We start from the raw sequence: 22,421 nt of genomic DNA, 5'->3' as shown, positions 1-22,421 counted from the left end.
TTGTATTTTGTGGTAACCTTGTATTTTTGAGCATGGGAAATGTGAATAGCGCCAAGTAATTTAGGAGTGGATTGACCCTTCTGATGGAAATAATAAATACTACCCTACGTTCTCATTGAACCAAAGGCTTTTCAATCTTGCTAGGGCAAGACATTTTATGCGTGAAATAGTTATTAGTACGGCACTTGTGCTACCCGTTGATGCCGTGCGTCGAGACACGTACGTACACGAGTTCAGTGCTCTGCAGTCGCAGGTGTGGGAACACCATATAGGAAAAGTTTGTCATACGACACTTGTGTTATAGTGCCATCACGGAAAAAGTGTCCCTCTGGGCAATCCTTTGTTACAGGTTCTCTTTGTAAACAATTATTTTCGCTTTGACAGTGACGAAAATTGCACCACAACTTGATGTTGGTCATTCCTTGTAAAACTTTAGTTCTCTTATGAAGTTGAACCTCTTGAACTCTCATACAGATTAAAACAAAGCAGCTTTCAAAAGAATGAATTAATTTCTGTGATATGGTACATGGCAGTGATTGACTTGAAAATAGTTTGGTTCTCTGACAAAGCTAATAAAAGGCAATGTAAAATGCCGAAGCGAGCAGTGCAAAGGCTGTTTTTCACCGATTGCAGACAGAAGCTTTCCAACTTTAAACACTATTCAAGTTCTAAAGATGCAGCAAGTTTTTAGGGTAGTGAGCCTTACTTTTCGAGTTTTAGCTTTGCTTCTGGTCCTGGGTAAAGCTGAGCACCAGCTTCAGCGCGAAAGACCGGATCTGGCAAAGGTGAGCCACCGTCAGCACTACGTTAGCTTAAATTGGTGATTTTTTCATTTATTTAATTTTTCATTTCAACTAGTGCTTAACTAGGTAAGGTTAAGTTAGAGACAACCTATGTAACAGGCACTCAACCTGAAACGATCAACCTGAAAAACTTAGTCGATCAACCTGAACCAAGGCGATCAACCTGAAAAACTTAGTCTAGTCCGCATGTCAGCATTGTCTCTCTTCGGTAGCTGATGTGTAATCTTAGGATGTACAACGGCAAGGAAAGATAGTGCGCCTGCAAGATACTCAGCAATTTAGGTAAACGTAAGGATATCCCCTTCTTCATCCGGAGGAGCCGTGTTGTAGGCGTACTTCTCAAATGGCATTATGTGACTTTAATTGAGCTGCTCTAAAACAGTAAACAATGGAACCATGCCACCAAAGGTCATGGTAAAGCAGTTACGAGAAGCCGACGTGAGCAATTCAAGCCTGAAGGCACATGAAGGCATGTATTACGAGAAGGCAATTGACTATGTCGAGACATTAGCAGTAATACAAGCACTACGGAATCAAGCCATCGGTGAACCCTACATAAACATGCCGGAATAAATTTACAGTGGATCCACAGCCACCATACTTCTCCATAAAGAAATCGATAGAATCCCAATAAAAAGGGTGTAAGGCAGGGAGACACAATCTTTCCAATGTTAGTCACCGCGTGTTTACCGGAGGTTTTCAGGGCTGTAGATTGGTAAAGTGTGGGATTGGGCTAGTTGGTGATCCATATAAAACTTCTAGGCGCGTAAAACTTCAGACAACTAACATAAGAGACAAGGACGAGCGCAGACTTTCAACTGATTTTATTACTACTACGACACACATATATATATTAGAAAGAAGATAAGCAACACACAAAATCAAAAGGCGAAAAGAGAGATTGCAAAAACATCACGTGCTCACCCTGGGCCCTCACGTGCCGAATTTAAAAACGCCAATTCTTTCCCAGATAATGCTATCGTGTTGCCGATACGGTTTTTTGGCCGCTCATTGTTCCGAATGTGGATGCCAGCCTTTGTTCGAACAGACAAGGGTTCTCGCGTCCCACCCTAATGAAGGCACAAGACTTGTAATTGAAGCTGCAGCAATTGCTCGAGGTAGCTGTATCAGCAAACCATCGATAGCATTATCTGGGAAAGAATTGGCGTTTTTAAATTCGGCACGTGAGGGCCCAGGGTGAGCACGTGATGTTTTTGCAATCTCTCTTTTCGCCTTTTGATTTTGTGTGTTGCTTATCTTCTTTCTAATATATATATGTGTGTCGTAGTAGTAATAAAATCAGTTGAAAGTCTGCGCTCGTCCTTGTCTCTTATGTTAGTTGTCTGAAGTTTTACGCGCCTAGAAGTTTTATATGGATCACCAACTAGCCCAATCCCACACTTTACTTAAGTACATTTCTAGTTCCTCGGGCACTGTTAATTGTAGCTCCTTTCCCCCTTTTTTGCTTGTGACGCTCATTTCACTTGCCCTGTGCCGGGCACGGGCACTGGCTTACTGCATTCGTGTCGGTCAGCTACCGCTGGACGTTCAGGCTGCGTTCGGGACCCTGGCTCCATCCGTCGGTCACGGAAGGCGGGTCTGCAGGATTCTGCGTTCTGAAACCCTGCGACAAGCTCGAATACTTCGGGACTTTCTGTACGTTCAAGTGGACCGCGGTCCTGGTGACAGGTCTGCAAGGGTGAAAAAACGGCACGAATGGACGAAGCTGATCGACCATGCTGTAGAGAGCAGATGGAAACAAGAGCTGCTTCTACTTCGGCGCCAAAAACGGCGTCCCCAAGTGCGCTCTGCAGGACAGCTCCACGTTGAAGAGGGAATTAGCCTTCCAGACTACGTCAGGACAACGCTATCCCTGGGACCAAAGTTCGCCGTGGAAAAGAAAAACTCACCTGCGGAACTGCTTTCGTTAGTGCGGAACGTTTCAAGGGCTGCCCCGGACAGTGAATCTGAGAGGTGTGTTTCAGAAGGTGTTGATGTCCTCTACCGATATGCGCCTCGAGGAAAGACCATTCCAGTGAGGAAAGTCGTCTCCTACCTAAAGAGCAACAAACTATGTCTGCTGCCTTCGGACAAAGAAGGTGGGTTTTGTGTCGTAAGAAACCGGACCTTCATGAGTAAAGGCCACGCGGCTATTGACTCTGTGTTTAACCTTTGCCCGCAAATTAATCTGAAGGATGCGAAGCGAAAAGCGTGCAACATGCTTGATAAGCTTAATCTATGTAGCCTCGTGAGATCAGTTAACAAACAAGAAAGACTGGCGCTTAATTTGTTTTTTTCTGCAAAGACGCATAAGATTGATATGCCCTTTCGTGTTATAATCTCTGAACGGGACACATGGCAGAAGTGTGTTGCCTCTTGGCTTCAGAGGTACCTAAAACTGTTGCCGATTAATGATCCTTTTCTAGTGAACAATTCTTCGCAGATTGTTGGCTTCCTCCGTCAACACGTGTCCACTCGTCGAGTGGGTGTTTCCATCGACATAAAGGATCTCTACTATTCTCTGCCTCAAAAACCACTTGTTGATGTCATTGAAAAAGCAATTTCTGATTTTGGTGCTGTTGCCTTTCAAAACGAGTGTGGTATTTCTGTTTCTGGCTTCCTGGATGTGCTGAAGCTTTACCTTGCCTCCACCTTTGCGGAGTGGAATGGTGAAGTTTTTCTGCAAAAAACAGGCGTGTGCATTGGCTCATGCATCGCCCCAGTGTTGAGCGATTTATATCTCGCTCATTTGGATAGAAAGATTCATCAACGGTTGGTACAAATGAATGTCAGTAAGTGCTTCCGGTTTGTCGATGATTACTTAATTTTGTTTGATTGTGATCTTGAGGTCCTTAGTGAGTGCTTTCAGCAAGTCTTGCAAGTGTTCCAGGAATGCCTTGAACCACTGTCTCTCACGTATGAGTTGCCGGAAAATGGTTCCCTGAGGTTTTTAGAGTTAATACTAACTTTTTCAGCTGGGCACGTGTGTTGGACGTATGAGCCACGGGGGAAAAAACCCCTTTTACCGTACGCGTCTTCTCACAGCAAACTGGTGAAGCGTGGAATTGTAAAGGCATGTTTATATAACGCTTTAACAAAATCTTGCTTCCACTCAGTCCAGCGAAGTTTCGACAGGCAGATTCTCCGTCTAGAGGCAGCGGGCTATCCCGGTTCGTTGCTAGTTTCTGTGTGTGAGAAGCTGCGCAGACAATCAAGGGCCGGTAACGATGGGGACGTTTTACAAGAAGCAACTCCCAAGAGGGTGGCGGTGATACCGTATCTACATGGTATCTCGCATAAACTCAAGAAAATAGGCCAGAGAGCGGGCGTGTCAGTGGTTTTTTCCGCACCGAATAAATTGTCAAAATTATCTGTCCAAACAAGCCCCGTAGGAACCACTACGAGTAGCTGCAAAATTAAGCACCGAAAGAAGTTTGTTGAGTGTGCAACAGGGATTGTTTATGGCGTACCTTTGTCTTGTGGACTTGAGTACGTCGGTCAGTCGGGCAGGTGCCTCAATGTAAGACTTCAAGAACATTGCCAGAAAGTAAGAAATGCAGGACGGGACGGTTTTTTGGCCGCTCATTGTTCCGAATGTGGATGCCAGCCTTTGTTCGAACAGACAAGGGTTCTCGCGTCCCACCCTAATGAAGGCACAAGACTTGTAATTGAAGCTGCAGCAATTGCTCGAGGTAGCTGTATCAGCAAACCATCGATAGCATTATCTGGGAAAGAATTGGCGTTTTTAAATTCGGCACGTGAGGGCCCAGGGTGAGCACGTGATGTTTTTGCAATCTCTCTTTTCGCCTTTTGATTTTGTGTGTTGCTTATCTTCTTTCTAATATATATATGTGTGTCGTAGTAGTAATAAAATCAGTTGAAAGTCTGCGCTCGTCCTTGTCTCTTATGTTAGTTGTCTGAAGTTTTACGCGCCTAGAAGTTTTATATGTAGATTGGTAACAGTTAGGGATAAGAGTTAATAGAGGATATCTTAGTAACCTGTGATTAGCTGATGACATTGGCTTGATCAGGGATTCAGGGGGTGAATTACAGCTCTTGATTACTGAGCTGGGCATAGAAGGCACAATAGTAGGTCTGAAAATAATATCGGCAAAGCTAAAGTAATGTGCAACAGTCTCGGCAGAAAACAACTCTTTGCCAAAGGTGGAGAGACGCTGGAATTTGCCAAGGAATACGTTTACTTAGGGCGGTAGTAACCGCAGAGCCGAATTATGAGAGTGAAATAAGTAGATGGGTATGAATGGGGTGAATCACATTCGGCAAACATTCTGAAACCATGAATAGTAATATGCGACTAACCCTCAAGAGGAAAGTATATAACGGCTTCCCTTTGTCGGTACTCTTTATAACGGGTAAGAAGGTCAATGGCAGGGGTGGCGTGTTTCTTTAGGGTAGCTGGCTCCCCGCTGTCGTCCACATAGCCGATGCTCGCCATTGAAGGGACGCGTTCTTGGAGATAGAACGAAGGTTTATTTACATGATGGATGAGAGAATACTGTACAGAGATTCAGCATTATGTACAGAATGTGTTCGGCTTTTATAGCCCATCGATTCCTTGCTCGACAGACTGAAGAAGGCAATGACCACTGTTGCCACAAATCAGGTAACGTTAAGCCTCAGTGATCCACCCACCAGAAAGGGTGCAGATATTGGACCACTCGGCTGGCGAGGAACATGGGCGAAAATGTCCAATGGGTAGCACGAGCGCACGACACAATGACGCACCCAGCCCACGTCTCGGAGATATTGAAGGGCGAGGAGGTAGAGTCCGGTGGAGGGGAAAAGTTGAGCTCTTCCAGGGAGATGGCCGCTGATACGAACGGCAGCAGTGGTCCATGGCTTCGTTCTGCTACAGCGTCCCAGAAGTTTCTCGAACAAGGCCATCCAAGTGCTCAATCCCTGAGAACGGCTACTGCGACGCTTTCCCACGCTTCCGCACTGTCAGTGCTTTGTGACGACCTCGCGTGGGCGACAATAGCCGAGTCGAGAGGTTGACCCCATGGAACTGCAACGGTGGCGCTATCTTACGTTGTTCGGCCCTGTTGAACAGAAGGTTTGTTTCACGAAGCTTTCGTCGAGGCAGTTGTGACCCGACCACAGTGAACTGCCTGGAACAACTACAGGACAGCGTCGTGCGTGGTACGTCTGACCAGACGGCGATAGGGCTGAAAACATTCTAGCAGACCGGCTTACGCAAAATGGCATCTGCTGAGACGAACTGGCTGGGCCGAACGTAACATTGGCTACGGCGCAGAAACCTGGAGGCTTAGAAAAAGGTTTCAGCCTCAATTGAGAATGACACAGCGACCAGTGGAAAGGAAAATGATAGATGTAACTTTAAGATACAAGAAGAGAGCAGAGTTGAACACGGAACAAACTGGTGTATCATAGTCGAAATCAAGAAGAAATGAACATGGGCTAGGCACGTTACGCGTAGGCAGGATAACCACTGGCCATTAAAGGTGACTGAATGGATTCCCAGAGAAGGCAAACGCACGAAGGGGAGACATAGTGTTAAGTGGGCCAATCGGATTAAAAAGTTCGCAGGTATAACTTGGTAGCAGAAAGCACAAGACCGGGTTGGTTGGCTGATCATGGGAGGGGCCTTTGCCTTGCAGTGGGCATAATCAGGCTGATGATGATGATGATGATGATGAGGCATGCCTTTATGTTATGTTAGCTACTAGAGTGTGTCCTACTTTGAGGCTCAATGCAACATTTTGTGTTTGCATGAACGTGTCCCTGATTTCTCACTATGACGAAGTTTGGCTAGATATCCCATAGTGAGACCATGGTGTGTTTGGACTGCTTGGGGCCTAACTCGCATTAGATGTGCCACAATATTTGAATGGACGGTTTATTTGCTGCAGGTTGTATATCATGTGGTTGCTGCAGCATTCGCTTTCACTTGCAGGTCTTTCAGGGATTCCGCAGTGGCGTAGCGCTATTCGACGTAGACCAAGATGGTGACCTTGACTGTGTCTCTGCAGTACAAGAAGATTACGACGAAAGTGTACCGAGCGTAACATACGTGTGGATCCTCAAAGGCGTGAACGGACACGAAGCGTATGATTGACTTTAGTCGAGCAGTCTATTGATGTATCATGCAGGGTTCAACCTGGTTGGTACTGTGCAAATTGAATGCAATGATTTGCATATTTACGTGTGCCAGGTAGAAATCCTTACAGCTTCTGAAGTGCCACCTCAGAAACTGAAAAGATTGTGAACTGCGTGTCAGCAAATAACCGTGAGAAAGTCTTTGGCACCTGTTATTTTGGATAGTATTGGAATCTTCGCGTTGTTCGAGTGCTGTGATTATTCATCCATTTGTTTGAAAAATGCGAAGAAACATATTTTTAGTGATTTACTATACGTAATTCTAACAACGCTTAGGTGATACACGATTTCTTTTTTTCTTGGGGTACCGAAGGCGGCCCTTCGACATCCTATCTACGCGTTTGTTCGAGAGCTGGAACATCAGGAACCACGTCGAAACCTAAAAATTTCAAATCACATACAATGTTCCTCTCAGGAATATTTGTTTGGTAGCCGTAGTTTTTTATCTTCACTTTGTTGGATCTCACTGCCTTCTAGTAAATGGGTTGCATATTAAAAGCGACTTGAAGAACAACTTTTATGTCTTTCAGTCATGGTTACTTCTTTAAGTGATTCAGCGTTTGCAACAATGACTACTGCTGGATGGTTGCTGAAAGCATTTAGAGTTTCACCAAGAGGCCGTAATGTTTTTTCGAGAAAATTCAGTCACGTGGCACCTTTATCTTTGCATAGCCGGGGTGATATTGACAATGTCTGATAGATTAACAACCCGTTTTCATTGTTCATGTCCTTATTTATTCCCCAGTTACCGCATAGCATAGTAATCATTATCGATTACTCAGGAGCCTTTTGCCAACGCTTGGCAGTGCTATGCTCTATTAAGGAACATTATTTATAACTTATCGATTCAACCGCACGTTAACTAGGGGTAAGTCGTTGTACTAAAAATAAGCTCATGAACGGGGCATTGTTCTGACACATTATGCAAGTCAATATGGCGTGTCATAATACAAAAGCTCATAGGTTTTAGAAGTGTGATAGTTTAGGTTAGTTCGTATGACATGACGGTAGTTATAGCGCGAGAACAGAACGACGACAAAGCGTGTACAAAAAGTGTCCTTGTGTCCTTCTTGTCACTTTGTCGTCGTTATGTTCTCACGCTATAACTATCGTTATCCTCATCGGTTCATTCGAAACACCATTCAGTTGAAGGGGAAAGCGAATCAGACAAATTTGTGAAGTTATATTTGCTCATTCCAAGGTATTGGAGACATATGCCCGTGGCGCCATCTACCGGCAGGAGAAAGAAAAACCTTCCTTAACTCAGCAGAAAAATAAATGAAAAAAATCGTGTCTCTAAAAAAAGCTAGTTATCGAAAACGACTCCGGTTTATATATAGCAGAGGCCTACTGGTACATCTTGGTAAAGTTGCAGTACCACACTACAAAGCATCTAGCTTCCCAGGACAATTGAAAACCGGCCAAAGAAACAGATTGCATTTCATTCTTCAATAGTAAACACCGTGGAAAGTCATGACGTTTGTAGTGCGGCACTGTAACTTTGCAAGACTGTTGAAGTAAGTCTTTGCTGTATAAAACCGGGAGTCGTGTTTGATAACTAGCTTCTTTCGTCAGATATGATTTTTTTTTCGTCTATTTTCTATTCAATTGCAGCAGGTCACCGCTGTAGCATACGAGAGATGGTGCTACGTGCACATGTCTCCAAAAAGTGGTCATGCACATGCTCGTGTGAAGGGTCAGAGTGCTCTATCGTCTGTTCTGTAACACACCTTTTTCGTTTTTCAAATCACCGCAGGAAAAACATATCCTATTATGTCCGCCGTGGCGATGCCCCTGATGAGTTTTTGTTCAAGGACAAGAATGGTGAATATACTAATCTAACGTGATAAAAGCTCGCTGTATCTTTGTGTGTGATTGTGGGTACTTGCGGAGGGCTGTGTATCAGTTTTGTGCAATAGCAGTATTCTGCTGCAATCATTTCAGCACCAAACCATTTCTTTGAACTTCTCTTGCAATTATTGTTGGTAATAGAACAGAACATAGTTAACAGCACAGATCAATACTGTGTAGCATCACTAAAGTAATGACAACATACCACGCAACTGCCCTGGCGCTGCATATGCGGGTATACGCGAGGAGGGTTTGCGTGAGCTGATACACATTTCAACTACTGAGCATGAACAAAACCAGATGGTTGTTTTGTTCCTGTTGGTGTGGGTCTTCTGTTCGGTCTCGCGAAGATCTGTATTACTAACCAGTCACTGAATCTATTATTCATAATTCATTTCCTTAACGTATCCAGGAATGCGTGCTGCCATTTCATCGTCATGAGCCACGATCCACATCCACAAAGTCACAGGCTTTTCCGAGTAATAGGCGAGGAATAGAAAACCGAGTCTGAATGTACATAACAACAGAACTGTCTATTAAGGCCAAGTGTGCCTAAAGGAAATCAAGAACAAATATGAGGTCCATAGTGCAACAAGCTAGAACGGCAAAAAGGACCACGGTGAGGTGACTGGCAACGCTGACATGAGCAGTGTGCATTCTGATTACTTCTGCAATGGGCCACACGCAATGCCTGCGTTAGAGACAGCGTCATAATTTTTGCAGGTGGCGAAGTGGAGCGCTCATAATCGACAGGTGCGCGCATGTGTCAATGAGGGCGGTCCCATGCAGGAACATGGTCGACTTGCACTTATAGGAGACTGCGTTGTGTGGGAAGCGTCAGTAGGAGATTTCCAAGCGTCTTTGGTATCGCAGATTTGCCTCGCTGATGAATTTATGCACACAAGGTCAGGGAGGAAAAACGCCGAGGCTATGTAGAGCCGGCCTGACGGCATTCCGGCGACGGGGAGCGGGAGTAGCTGTGAACTGGTGAAGGGGCGTCAGGAGAAGAGGTTCGTGAGATGCCGAGGAGTGGATGGCGGAGTGGCTGGACATCTAGGGGTCGTAGGGTGCATGTAGGCAGGAGTAGGGAAGGCGCGGCGTGGTGGGTTTGACCAATGCAGGCGGAAATAGCGGGAAACGTTCCCTGCGTCGTGGCAGGAAAGACAGCTATGTTGTTCGTCAGGTGCTCACCATTTCGATGGGCTGCGGAAGGTCATCGTAAGAGGATATCGGTGAGCGTGTCCAGTGGAAAAAGGCTGAACGAGCAAAAAAAAAAAAAAAACACGCTGCCAGAAGGCCAAGGTTTGCATGCTTCTGTTACATTACAGCTTAAATAAACGCTACCGACGGCTGCTGTGGGTGAGAGTCATGCGTTGTGATAACGGACGGCTGGATAGGAACAGGACAGACGGCTTTGATATCCCGACGAGCAATGCTCGTGACGGCATACGTGGGCGGCTGGCCGGCGGCTTCACACGATGAGGTTGTGGCTGTGTTGGGCAGCCTTGTGAATCGCTCTGTTATACAGCGATCCTGGCTTCTTCAAACCGCCGGCACTCTTACGATTATGTCGACAGTGCCGAAGTTATTATAGACGAAATGACTAGAGGCATCGACCACTATGCCTTTCATCACATGGGATACTATCTCAGACTCACGTATGTGCTCGTCATTCTGGCGGCTGTTACGCGTGGGATTCCACACCGATCGTCAATGCCTCTGGAAAGGCAATCTGTATCAAGGCCAGCGATTGAGCCTGCCTGACGCGATCAACTCAACCGCGTTATCAAGTGGCGGCGCCGGTCTGTCTTACGCAACGCACAGCGCGCTTCCTCAGCCGATGTGCCCGATGAAGCAATCGGCACCTACCAGTCTAGCGAATCTTACGCAATGCGTGGCAACATCACTCATCCTTGGGTGCAACCCAGCGCAGCGGCTCCGGTTTTGAGGATCATGACGTAGCCCAGCGGTGGGTCCCCATTGGAGGATTTTGACATCACCGCCAGCGGCGCTTCTCGTTGGACGTTGGTGACGCAAAGGTCCACCCGGTGCCTATAAAAAAAGCTAAACAGCGTGTCGCCAGCAGCTGACCTATGCGTCAGAGAGCAGCCGACGTATGCGTCAGAGAGAAGGCATCTCGGCTGTTCGAGTCCCTAAACTGTCAGCCCCAGTGCCGAATGTGTTACACCTCTATTTCTATGCTGTACATAAGTCTTGCCTTAACTCACCGCATTCTTGTCCGCTAGTCTATCAGATCTGCGCAGAAGCAGTCGTGAGCTGAGAAACACACGCTACCCAACAGCTGGTGACCTTGGCGGCGAGTTTCGGAGCAGTGGCGCCTTCGGGAGTGTTGGCGTCGCGCCTCGTAACACGGCATAAGGCGATGACGTCGTGGATGTACGTGACGTGCGACATCGATAGATGTCTGCACACGAACTGCCAATTGATTACTCGCAACCATCTGCCGTCCAGTACTGTTGCTAAAAAGGTCACGTATCTTCTCTCCAAAAGAGTTCTAGCTAATAAGAGCTCCGCTTCGTGCGTCTCAAACCACACGCACGGTGAGCCATAGAAGAGGGAGAAAGGCACATTGGCAAGCAGAAGGGTCAGGTCTAACCTATAGCTGGCGCTAACCTGTTCATAACGGTTGATCCATTTGTCGATGTCAACGTCACCCTGGCAGAAAAATATACCACGATCATGAGCAGAAGATATAACGATGTAGGTAGACGCCACGGGAAGGGCAAATCGTTAAGACAATGTCTCTTAAACTTGCCACATGGTCGGACCGATGGTGATACAGTGCGAAGCTTCGTGGTGGATACAGAAAACAACCAGCATCTGTACCGCAAAGACGCTACCTAAAAAACTCAAAGGGTGGCCATTTACAAGCTACAGTTACGCTGATGCATAAAGCACCAGCGAAGATGGAGGACAGCACGCACAGCGGACAGATTAGCCCTCTACTTTGTCGTCTTGCTTGCACGTAATGTCTGATTGTCGATATATGTCAGCTATGTAGCACTATTTTACAGATGTGTACTGGGTACCGCGCTTATCTAAAAAAAGACGAATATTCGCGTAGTAACTAACTTCACTTTTCTGCAGAAGTCATGATTTTTCTTCATTGGGTGCGTGACTAATGCAAATAACATAGTGGGAATTTTTCGTGGTTTTTACTAAAATAGTTCACGCTTCAAGCTACAATGTAGAAATGACTTGAAGCAATTCAGTTGCTTTCAGCAATTGCAATTGAGTTGTAGACCACAGATGGAAGAACGACGAGCATAAAGAGACCACTTTCGCATCGACAGTGTTATTTTATATGTTCACCCGAAGGAAAAAGGTGTGACTTGAAACTTTTTTGATTGCATTGCAAGGAAGTTGTCATGTAAAAAAAACAGATTGCTCATCCCATCATCGTGTTAACTTTTTTCGACAACACCACGTAATAAGCTGTAGAAACAGCATTACATGGACAATTTCTTGGGAACCACGTTTAAGTGAATTAAACTTTATACCTTCTCTCGATAAGTTTGACTCGAACTGAGATGGCTAGATTAGTCAACACTATGATTGATAATCTTTTTTAAAAAGAGCACTGCAGATTTACAGAGCATCGTTTAATGCTCTTAACTGATTACAACAAAATTATGGTAATGAATTTCTTATCTGACTGTGGCCTAAAGACTACTGACTTTGTGTCCTCACGACCTCGGTGTTTTGTAATGCGTGCGGGCCTTTGGTAAGTGGGTGCGCCGAATGCTTCCTGGCCTATACAAAGTGCAGTACGACTTTCTTACGGGTCATTGTGGAGCACCATTGCATTTTATTTCTAATAACTATACCAATTACTAAGGGTGCACGTTTTTGCAGATGAAAAGCCTCTTCAAATTGGCAGATGCATCTACTCTGACTATAAGAACTGTGTCCTTATAGAATTACCTTACGGCAGCTCACAAGGTGAGATAATGACTCCACTATGATGATATGGACATCAACCACAAATGGCTCATGTTTGGCACAAATTTAGTTCTATAAACATTATCTCTCTCTTTGTGGTCAAACTGCTAAATACTGGCAGCAGAGTACAGGCCAGCTGATGTATTTATTACGACCTTGTAAGTAGTTGTTAGGAGCTGCACATTTTCTCGCTGCAGACAGTACGCCTTGAACAGTTAAAGAAATGAGGACGAACTTCACATGCACTGTCAATGAGGTCATTTATGAAATACTAGACTATAGGCAGAAAACTAGACACTCCATCTAGTTCGCTTGCTATAGCTGGGTCTTTACATTGGACCTGATTAGGAATGTAAATGACGGGCTGATTACTGTGACGAATTGAACCGTTAGTTACTGTGGATGTTTAATGAATGAATAAAAGCTAGCGTAAAAGAAAGAGAATGAGAAAAAAACAATTGAACAGGCCTTACACATTTAGGCTTCATAAACTGTGTGAAAAACATGGGCAGGAAAACCTATTGCTCCATTCACTGAGCGTACGATGTTTCGGAGTTTGTAATTGTTTACTAGGGATGCTACTACATGAAATCCCTGTCCGCCAGATGACAGCCCGGATCCTAACACCGTGCTTCACTGTCGAGTCACAGCTACAGAAAACCAAAAGAACCAACAGATAAATATGAAGGAGTAGACATAAATCTTTTTATATATAAAACAAAATTTTGGACACTGAACAATCGGTACTAAGATTCTACCGCGAGTGCACAGCAACAAAACAAAATAGCTTCAATGAAGCTTTTGTTAGTCTTTTTCACTATTCTTTCCTTTGTTGGTGCCTTTAGCTAAGAAGCTTACGTCGGCTTAGCCACCATACGCTTATCGAGCCAGTACTTCTAGTGGGACTTAGTTCATGTCAATTAAACCTTACAAGCATACGCGTTGCAAAGATATTGTGCCGTCATGAGAGCACAATAACACGAAGCTTCAAAAGTATTCTAGTGATTTTTATTAAAACTATTATCATTGATAACAACTGTAGTATCACATTTCGTTTGAAGGTGAAGACTAGTTCACTCTGCACAAGAAATTTTTCAACGTTTTTCGTCGAATAGAAAAAAAATAAATTGTAGAGATACAGATATCAATCATGCTTCTCCAGTGTGTCTCTACGTAGTGCATTTTCTTATCTCAATGTGCAAAATAATCTTTTCGGATCCACAGAATGCATGTTATGGATATCTTGGGAAGTAAAGAACAACGTACCGAAAGCCTGCACGGATGAATTCGAAGAATACTGTGGTGACTCAAAACTCTCATACGACGAAGCCACCTGCAGCCCCTTCTTTCAGCAAACTGTGTAGAGAACAAATGCTACGATAAGATGAGGGGATGTAGTAAATACATGCGTGCTTCTCAGTGTCCTGGGAACAATTTTCTTACCTTTCTTGACCTGACGTTATGCAATAAATGCAGCGTGCTTTCAGATTCATTTGCAACTTGGTTTCCTCTTTATTGACATGCATTTTGTTTGTTAGCATAAAAAAAGCAAAATTGGCGGCAAAGTTAGTTCTTTAACCGTGTTCAACAGGCTGACTTACAAGTATTCGAATAAGGCATCCTGCCCCCCTCATTTTCCACTTTTTGTAGTTAGTGTTCATGGGTTGTCGCTGTGTTCATAAGAAAGTGCCGTTCAGTTATCACACTTCATCCACGTTCCAGCAACTATTCTCAGCGTCCCAATCAAACCCACTACCGGAGGGAGAAGAAGTCACAGAGAACAGCCTCTGCTTCAAGCTCTGTGAGTTTTCTAATTCTTTTGCCAAGATTTTTCAATAATCGACACACCTCGGAGGGGCGTTCCCCCGTAGAATGGGGGATCAAAACCCCATCCAGCAACTGGGACCGGGCTGACCACATCATAGTGCGTCTGACGCAAGTTCTTACCCCAGCCAGAGTGTGGTCCACGTTGACAATTCTGATGACTCCTCCGTTGAAGATGTGGCTTCGGACAGCGACTTCGTGGTCGTACCAAGCCGACGCCTGAAGAGTAAAATCAGCCGGACATCGCCGACTGGCTGGCAAGCACAGACAAAGGCGAGTAGCGTGCGGTCGTACACCATTTCGTATGTGCCGACATCGAAGACAGACATCTTGAACTCTCTAAATAGGCAGAACCTGTCAGAGTACTTTGAGCTCATCGCTGCAGGGAAAGTCGTAGAAATGCGCATAAATACTCGAAAGAACCTACTGTCTGTGGAGGTCACTACGAAGGCTTTATTGGACACGCTGAAAGCGATTGTTCGATTAGGAAACATTCCGGTTTGCGCATTCTCCGCGTACGACGAAGAAACGACAACATGAGTTATATACGATGTGGATGAGGAGATAACAGACTCGAGTCTCAAGAAACTGCTGTCATCGTCGGCTCCCGTGCTTGGTTTCCACCGCTTTGGACGCACGCGATGTGTTGAAGTAGTGTTTCAGTCGAAGACATTACCCACACATGTAATAGTTGGGTACGTGAGGCACTCGGTACGCCATTACGTACCAAAACCTCTGCAATGTCATAAATGCATGAAATTTGGGCACGTTAGTGCAGTTTGCATGGGTGCAGTAACCTGCAAGCATTGCGGTGGCCTTCATGATGGTGATAACTGCAACGCTGTGGCCAAATGCCCAAACTGCTCAGGCGCCCACGACGCAACATCAAAGGAATGTCCCAAAATGAGGAATGAAATTAGTATCCTGAAGAAGATGGTTCGAGACCACTCCACTCACAGAGAAGCTGCAAGGGCTGTACGGCGCCGTAAACATTGTTCGCGTCACCGACGCAACCGAAGCAGCAGTGCTCATAGCTTATCGAATTAGACACACAAAACTGTGCCCTCACCACCTCCTAGACTACTTTTGTCGGCCAGAAAGGAGGATACAGATGCTCAAATGCCAATACAGTCCACGCAAGTACAATGTAACCAGTCATTAGCTCGCCCCACGTCAGAGACTCAGTGGCCTTCACTACCGTCAAGAGCTACGATAGCGCCATCATCACATAGTGCCCCTATCCTCAATGAAGAAAACAAGAAGATGGACAACGCAGATATCAAGGTTATGCTTAAAACTTTGATGGGTTCAATGCGTAAGATTCTCAGCAGCCTAAACACTCCCGCTGCTAAGGTGGCTGTGCAGCTACTTGAGGTTTTGGAGCCTCTTCTACTGGTTCTTCAGTGAGTGAACATGGCACTGATGTTCGAAGAACGCATGCGCCCGTTGCTTGTTATGCAATGGAATGCTCGTGGCCTACGTGGCGGTCTGTCAGACTTCAGACAATGGGTTTTTAAATATCCATTGCCTGTTATCGTTATATGGGAACCGAATATGGTTTCAACTTTTCGTTTATCTGGATATATCCAGATTTGGTCCCGCAGTGATCAACGTACGAGCAAAGTTCTCGTTTCTATACGCCGTGATTTGACGTTCTTGAGACATGAAGTCGCGTCGCATACCAGCAATCATTACGTGAGCCTGACTATAACACATAAAAAGCGGACATTCTCAGTAATAGGAGGATACATACACCTAAGCGCACAGATGGACTGCTTCCACCTGGGGACGATTCTTCAAGCAGCACAAAGGCCACACATTGTGATCGGCGATTTTAATGCGCATCATCCTCTCTGGGGTAGCACTGCAACGAATTATCGCGGAAGGGATTTGGCCAATTTTATATGCAAATATAGACTAAGCGTACTCAACGACGGATCACCTACATTTGTTCGTGGCACGTCCTACAGCAGCTTCCTCGACCTCTGTTTCATTTCCAGAAGCCTTCTGTCTTCCGCATGTTGGTGCACAGATTTGGACACTCGCGGCAGTGACCACCTTGCAACCTATGTTCAGTTCAGGTGGTTTCGCCGCACGCACAAACGCTACATCCGTCCAACCAACTGGACACTGTTCAAGGCATCTGTCAAGTCTGGCTGTGAGCACACGACTGATCCATCCGAGGTAGAGAACATCATTGCTTCTTCATTGGGTGACACAACCTAACAGGTTAACCTACCGATGCAGAGATCAGTAGTTGACTCCCAATACCAGGCCCTTCGTGCAATCCGTCGCCGTGCCGAACGCCGATACAGACGAACGAAGTCGCCTTCAGACCTTTCCGCCTGTCGTCGAGCTCAACGACATGTTCTTCGGCATCTTGACAAGATTGACAGGCCACGTTGGAGAAATTTCTGTGGATCTCTGGACCACAGACAACCTCCACCTAAGATCTGGCGGGTGGTACGAAGTTTGCAGACAGCTCCCCAACAACGTCAACCATTTCAAGCTGTTGCTCTACATCAGGGACGGACAGAAGTTGAGATAGCCAGTGACTACTGTAGCCTCATCGTGGACACCACTGATGGTCTTGCCACTAATGAGCCTCTTTCTACCATTGGGCCTCCATCGTCTCACGTTTTACAATGCATGAGCCTGACGCTGCGATTTCTGCCTCCCGCCGATCATCGGCACCAGGACCTGATGGAATCACGTACGCTGCACTCAACCATCTTGATACAGAAGCACGACGTATCCTGTTATCTCATTATAACACCTCATGGGAGCCAGGAGAAGTCCCAGCTAATTGGAAATGCAGTCACATTATTGCATTGCTTAAGCCGGGGAAGTGTCTTTATGCACTTTCCTCCCACAGACCAATCGCCTTAGCCAGCTGCGTCGGAAAAGTGATAGAAAGAATGGTACTGTTAAGATTAGCGTGGCTTCTAGAGAGCAACAACTCCTTTCCCGCATTTATGAACGGCTTCAGAAGAGGCCGATCTAGCTTTGATGGTGTGGTCGACTTGATCACCAGCGTTGAAGAGGAAAGAAGCTGACGCAGACTAGTGGCGGTGGTCTTCTTAGACATTAAGGGTGCCTACGATAATGTGCTGCATTATGCGATCCTTGACGCACTGGAAGCTTTCGACATCGGTGGACGACTGTACACTTGGATTTTTAGCTACCTTAGGGACCGCACCATTTACATGACGACAAATAATGGAGACACCGATCGATATAAGGTTCATCGTGGTGTTACCCAAGGAGGAGTTCTCAGCCCGATCCTATTAAATGTCACAATGATCGGCCTAGCAGCAGAACTTCCTAGCACAGTGAAGATCAGTGCATACGCTGATGACATATGCATATGGGCATCCTGAACTACTCGTCCGCAATTGCGAGCTCGACTACAGCGTGCTGTGACGATCACGTACAAATATCTACGACGTCAGGGGCTCACTCTTTCAATCGACAAATGCGCAGTGCTTGCGTTCACGTGCAAGCATATGTCGCCATACCCGATATTTATTAATGGGATAACGATACCTGCTGTAACGCACCACAAGTTCCTTGGGGTTGTCGTACACAGAGATCTATCGTGGACGAGGTATGTCGCAGTACTTAAATCTAAATTGAAGAGCTTTGCTCTCGTTCTTCGCCCCGTAGCAGGAGCAAGATGGGGCCCATCAGAATAATCGCTACTTCAATTGTACAATGCTCTATTTGTGGGATACATTCGATACAGCATGCCGGTGCTCTCCAATATGAGACCTAGTTGTGTGAAGACGCTAGAGAGTGTTCAAGCTCAATGCTTACGAAGATGCTTGGGTCTACCGTGCTGTACTTCAACAAATGGGACAATCGCAGAGGCTCTGGTTTGTCCTATCAGTGTATACATGCTCTGCGAGCCACTTAGAGTTCACCTCCGATTGCTGAGCAGACACAGACAGCACCCACTGTCAGTACTACCCGCCACTCACCCAGATTGCAGTTTCTCAAGAGTAATATCGCGGCATAAAAATATTATACCATCAAGGTTTTCTCCACCAAATGCCCCTGGAGTGCCTTCATGGGTCCTGCCCAAACCACCTCTTTCTTTTACGATACCTGGAATTACGAAGAAGTCACTCATTTCTTCTGTTGGCCTCAGACAACTGACCTATCACATTTTTACAACGTGCAGTGATTCTCTGCACGTGTACACCAACGGATCTACCACGCTAAACACCTCCTCCGCAGCCTTTGTCATTGTGGGCAACTGTGGGCGCAGATTAGCCAGATGAGGACAGAGGACGTTCGAGGACAACGAGAGACGTTTATACACACGAAGACGGACAAATGGATACACACAACATAAACTCACACATATATACACGCGTTCACGGTCCTACGCGAAAGAGAGTTAATGTTCTTCTTCGTCCACTCACATTCTACTCTTGGGGCGTGAACGTTGCTCTTCACCTTGAGCTCTCTGGTAGTCAGGAGGCGGCGTGCCTTGTGCTTGCGGAGTTCGTACCGAGGCGGGGCCCGGTCTAGAAGATAACCGCCAGGGGCATCCCAGTGCGGTGGTCAACGCCTGGGCTTGCCTGTACACCCGAGAACAGCGTGTCGCCGACTGCCGCGAACAGACCTGGGACAGCGTCTCGCTCCAAGACCAGAACAGCAGCTCGTCGTGACGAACGCCGCTTCAGACCAACGGGGGGGTGAGGTGGGGCGATGCCCAGTCCAGGACGCACCTGAAGACTTCAACGCCGGGACGAGGCCCGGACACGGAGGGTCAGAACGAGCAGCCGGGGCGTGGCCCGAACTTGTCCTTGCGCTCTGCTCTCTGGGGTGAGGTGGGGCGATGCCCAGTCCAGGAGGCACCCGAGGACTTCAACGCCGAGACGAGGCCCGGACACGAAGGGTCAGAACGAGCAGCCGGGGCGTGGCCCGAACTTGTCCTTGCTCTCTGCTCTCTGGGGTCAGCCGAGCTGCCCCCGTGGCTCGGGAGCTTTTCATGTGGTACGCGCACGAGCACGCGCATAGGCGCGCTCATAGTTTTGGCGCTATCACCATCATGATGATTCCCGCGCACCTTGAAATACTAAATCGGCCCCGCACACCGATTTTCTACGTCACATCATGACGCACACTCTCCAGGGCAGCGTTTTTTTACCACATCTTCCCCCCAGTTCAAGAACAGCGAAATGGTGGCGTAAAAAGGGTAGGCATGTTCATAGAGTAGACTGGAATGTCCAAGTGTCTTGCGGCACCACAGGGCACTGTAATATACACTGAAAGATTTACCGGCATAAAAGCGCACTTTGGCAGCGATATTCTTTATCATCGCCCATCCACATCGACGAATGACAGTGAAAAAAATAAATAATAATAAAAAAGGCAAAAATATGGGACAAGTTTGTGCCACACCTCGAAGAATCTGTACACTTTTCAAGTGTAACTCGACTTCATGTGGCTTGAAATAACATTTCAACTCTTAGGTTGTCATATTAAAAGCGTACAGCTGGTTTCACTTAGCTGACAATTATTCTCGGTGACTGGGATTGTTCGTGGACCCAGGAACTCGGACGCGCAGAGCCGTGACCGTGAACACAGAAAATACATTATCAAGTAAGACGGAGCACAACTGAAAGACATAGACAACTGACACAATACGCATAAACTGAACACATTCAACGATGATAATGTTTTGTCTTTGACGATGTACCAAGGGCGTCCACACACGGAATGCACGGCACCGCACGCTCGTGACCCGATGCCTAGGCCAACGACCACTCACTCATGCCGTTGCGGCGAACACAGGCACCGGGCAGCACGATGAATTCGTCGAGTCAAGCTTGGAAGCATCGACGCCCAGCAAGTCGGGCAAACATTATGTCAGCGCGGGGAATTGGTTCCGCATGCAGTTCGAAGTCCATTGTCGTGTCGCAGTTCAGTTCAGAATCGGTCAGCCAGGTTTGTATTCCTTCTCCTTTTCTTCCACGTACTAGCGCAGAACCAGAGTTCTTTCTTCCTATGTGCTTCTGTGTACCGTGGTGGCTTCTCGATGTTTACGTAGATAGAACAATGTTCGATCCAAACATCGGGGTCTGAGCGCCAGGCGACGTAGTCCAAAGCACGCCACATCTTTCGGTTGTCTTGAAGTTCATTTGCCTCCGCATGGTACGGAGTACCATGTTTTGGGCTCACAGCGTTCCTAGCTCTACTACTACTTTGGCAGTTCCGGCCCCTCTTGCTAGAATTATGATCATCTTCTGGCTCTATTTTAGGGTTTGTCATTGCCACTCGCTTTTCGTTGGGCTCCGAAGCAAGTGTCTCAGATACGCATGACGTGCTCTTTCTTTGGCCGAGAGGTTTCATCTGACGACTGCAGAAACCATGCTGCTCCATACTTCTGTCACCTTCAATGCCATCACGTATCTGCTTAACACATTCACTTGTAGATCGTGTACACAGAGCTACATCATCATGTTCTCCGACTTACACTTTTTCGAGTGTGTCCGACAGACTTGTGTTAACATCATGGATAACTATCTCATCCTTTTGATTATTGACTTGGTCCTCTTCATTAACCTCCTTAAGCGCTACCCTATTTGCAATCTTTCGGATTTCCAAGATAGCTGTGCTGATCTCAGACAACAGCTTCTCCCCTTCCTGTCGCAAACGCACACGCTCATTGTCATTTTTGCACATGTACCGCAGTTCGAAATCAATTCTCTTTTGTTCCTCATCAAGGTCTTCTTGCAACATCCGCTCTAAGTCGGCGCAAGACCACCCGACCTCCTCTCCAATACAAAGCAGTCTTTGCACGTTTACAGGCATTCTGTGTGCGACCAATTCTCACCTGAAAGATGTTGAGTGCCCATCCTGGCAAGGCCCATGTCCGTTCCGATCGCGTGCAATTTCTCTAAATCCATCGGTTCGTCCCGCCCGTCTGGCTCTCGGCAAAAAGGTAACGCCGATCTATCCTGGAATCTTATGATCCTGGCAGGCTTGCCAAAATTTGTGGGCAACTGTGGGCGCAGGTTAGCCAGATGAGGACAGAGGACGTTCGAGGACAACGAGAGACGTTTATACACATGAAGACGGACAAATGGATACACACAACATAAACTCACACATATATACACGCGTTCACGGTCCTACGCGAAAGAGAGTTAATGTTCTTCTTCATCCACTCACATTCTACTCTTGGGGCGTGAACGTTGCGCTTCACCTTGAGCTCTCTGGTAGTCAGGAGGCGGTGTGCCTTGTGCTTGCGGAGTTCGTACCGAGGCGGGGCCCGGTCTAGAAGATAACCGCCAGGGGCATCCCAGTGCGGTGGTCAACGCCTGGGCTTGCCTGTACACCCGAGAACAGCGTGTCGCCGACTGCCGCGAACAGACTTGGGACAGGGTCTCGCTCCGAGACCAGAACAGCAGCTCGTCGTGACGAACGCCGCTTCAGACCAACGTGGGGGTGAGGTGGGGCGATGCCCAGTCCAGGACGCACCTGAAGACTTCAACGCCGGGACGAGGCCCGGACACGGAGGGTCAGAACGAGCAGCCGGGGCGTGGCCCGAACTTGCCCTTGCGCTCTGCTCTCTGGGGTGAGGTGGGGCGATGCCCAGTCCAGGAGGCACCCGAGGACTTCAACGCCGAGACGAGGCCCGGACACGAAGGGTCAGAACGAGCAGCCGGGGCGTGGCCCGAACTTGTCCTTGCTCTCTGCTCTCTGGGGTCAGCCGAGCTGCCCCCGTGGCTCGGGAGCTTTTCATGTGGTACGCGCACGAGCACGCGCAAAGGCGCGCTCATAGTTTTGGCGCTATCACCATCATGATGATTCCCGCGCACCTTGAAA

At 47.0% G+C, this 22,421-nt stretch overlaps 1 protein-coding gene across 1 annotated transcript; it reads left to right on the top strand.

Moving 5' to 3' along the window:
* Nucleotides 1-617: 617 nt before the first annotated feature.
* LOC119177750 (uncharacterized) lies at nucleotides 618-14,254 on the top strand. The gene is made up of 5 exons (XM_037428928.2): nucleotides 618-785; nucleotides 6,739-6,890; nucleotides 8,698-8,765; nucleotides 12,669-12,755; nucleotides 13,980-14,254. Exons 1-5 carry the CDS (start codon nucleotides 675-677, stop codon nucleotides 14,117-14,119), a joined length of 558 nt encoding a protein of 185 aa, XP_037284825.2. The 5' UTR covers nucleotides 618-674; the 3' UTR covers nucleotides 14,120-14,254.
* Nucleotides 14,255-22,421: the final 8,167 nt, after the last annotated feature.

This window comes from Rhipicephalus microplus, unplaced genomic scaffold (genome assembly GCF_043290135.1).
Source record: "Rhipicephalus microplus isolate Deutch F79 unplaced genomic scaffold, USDA_Rmic scaffold_18, whole genome shotgun sequence".
Lineage (NCBI taxonomy): Eukaryota > Metazoa > Arthropoda > Arachnida > Ixodida > Ixodidae > Rhipicephalus > Rhipicephalus microplus.
This window is presented reverse-complemented; position numbering and strand designations above follow the sequence as displayed.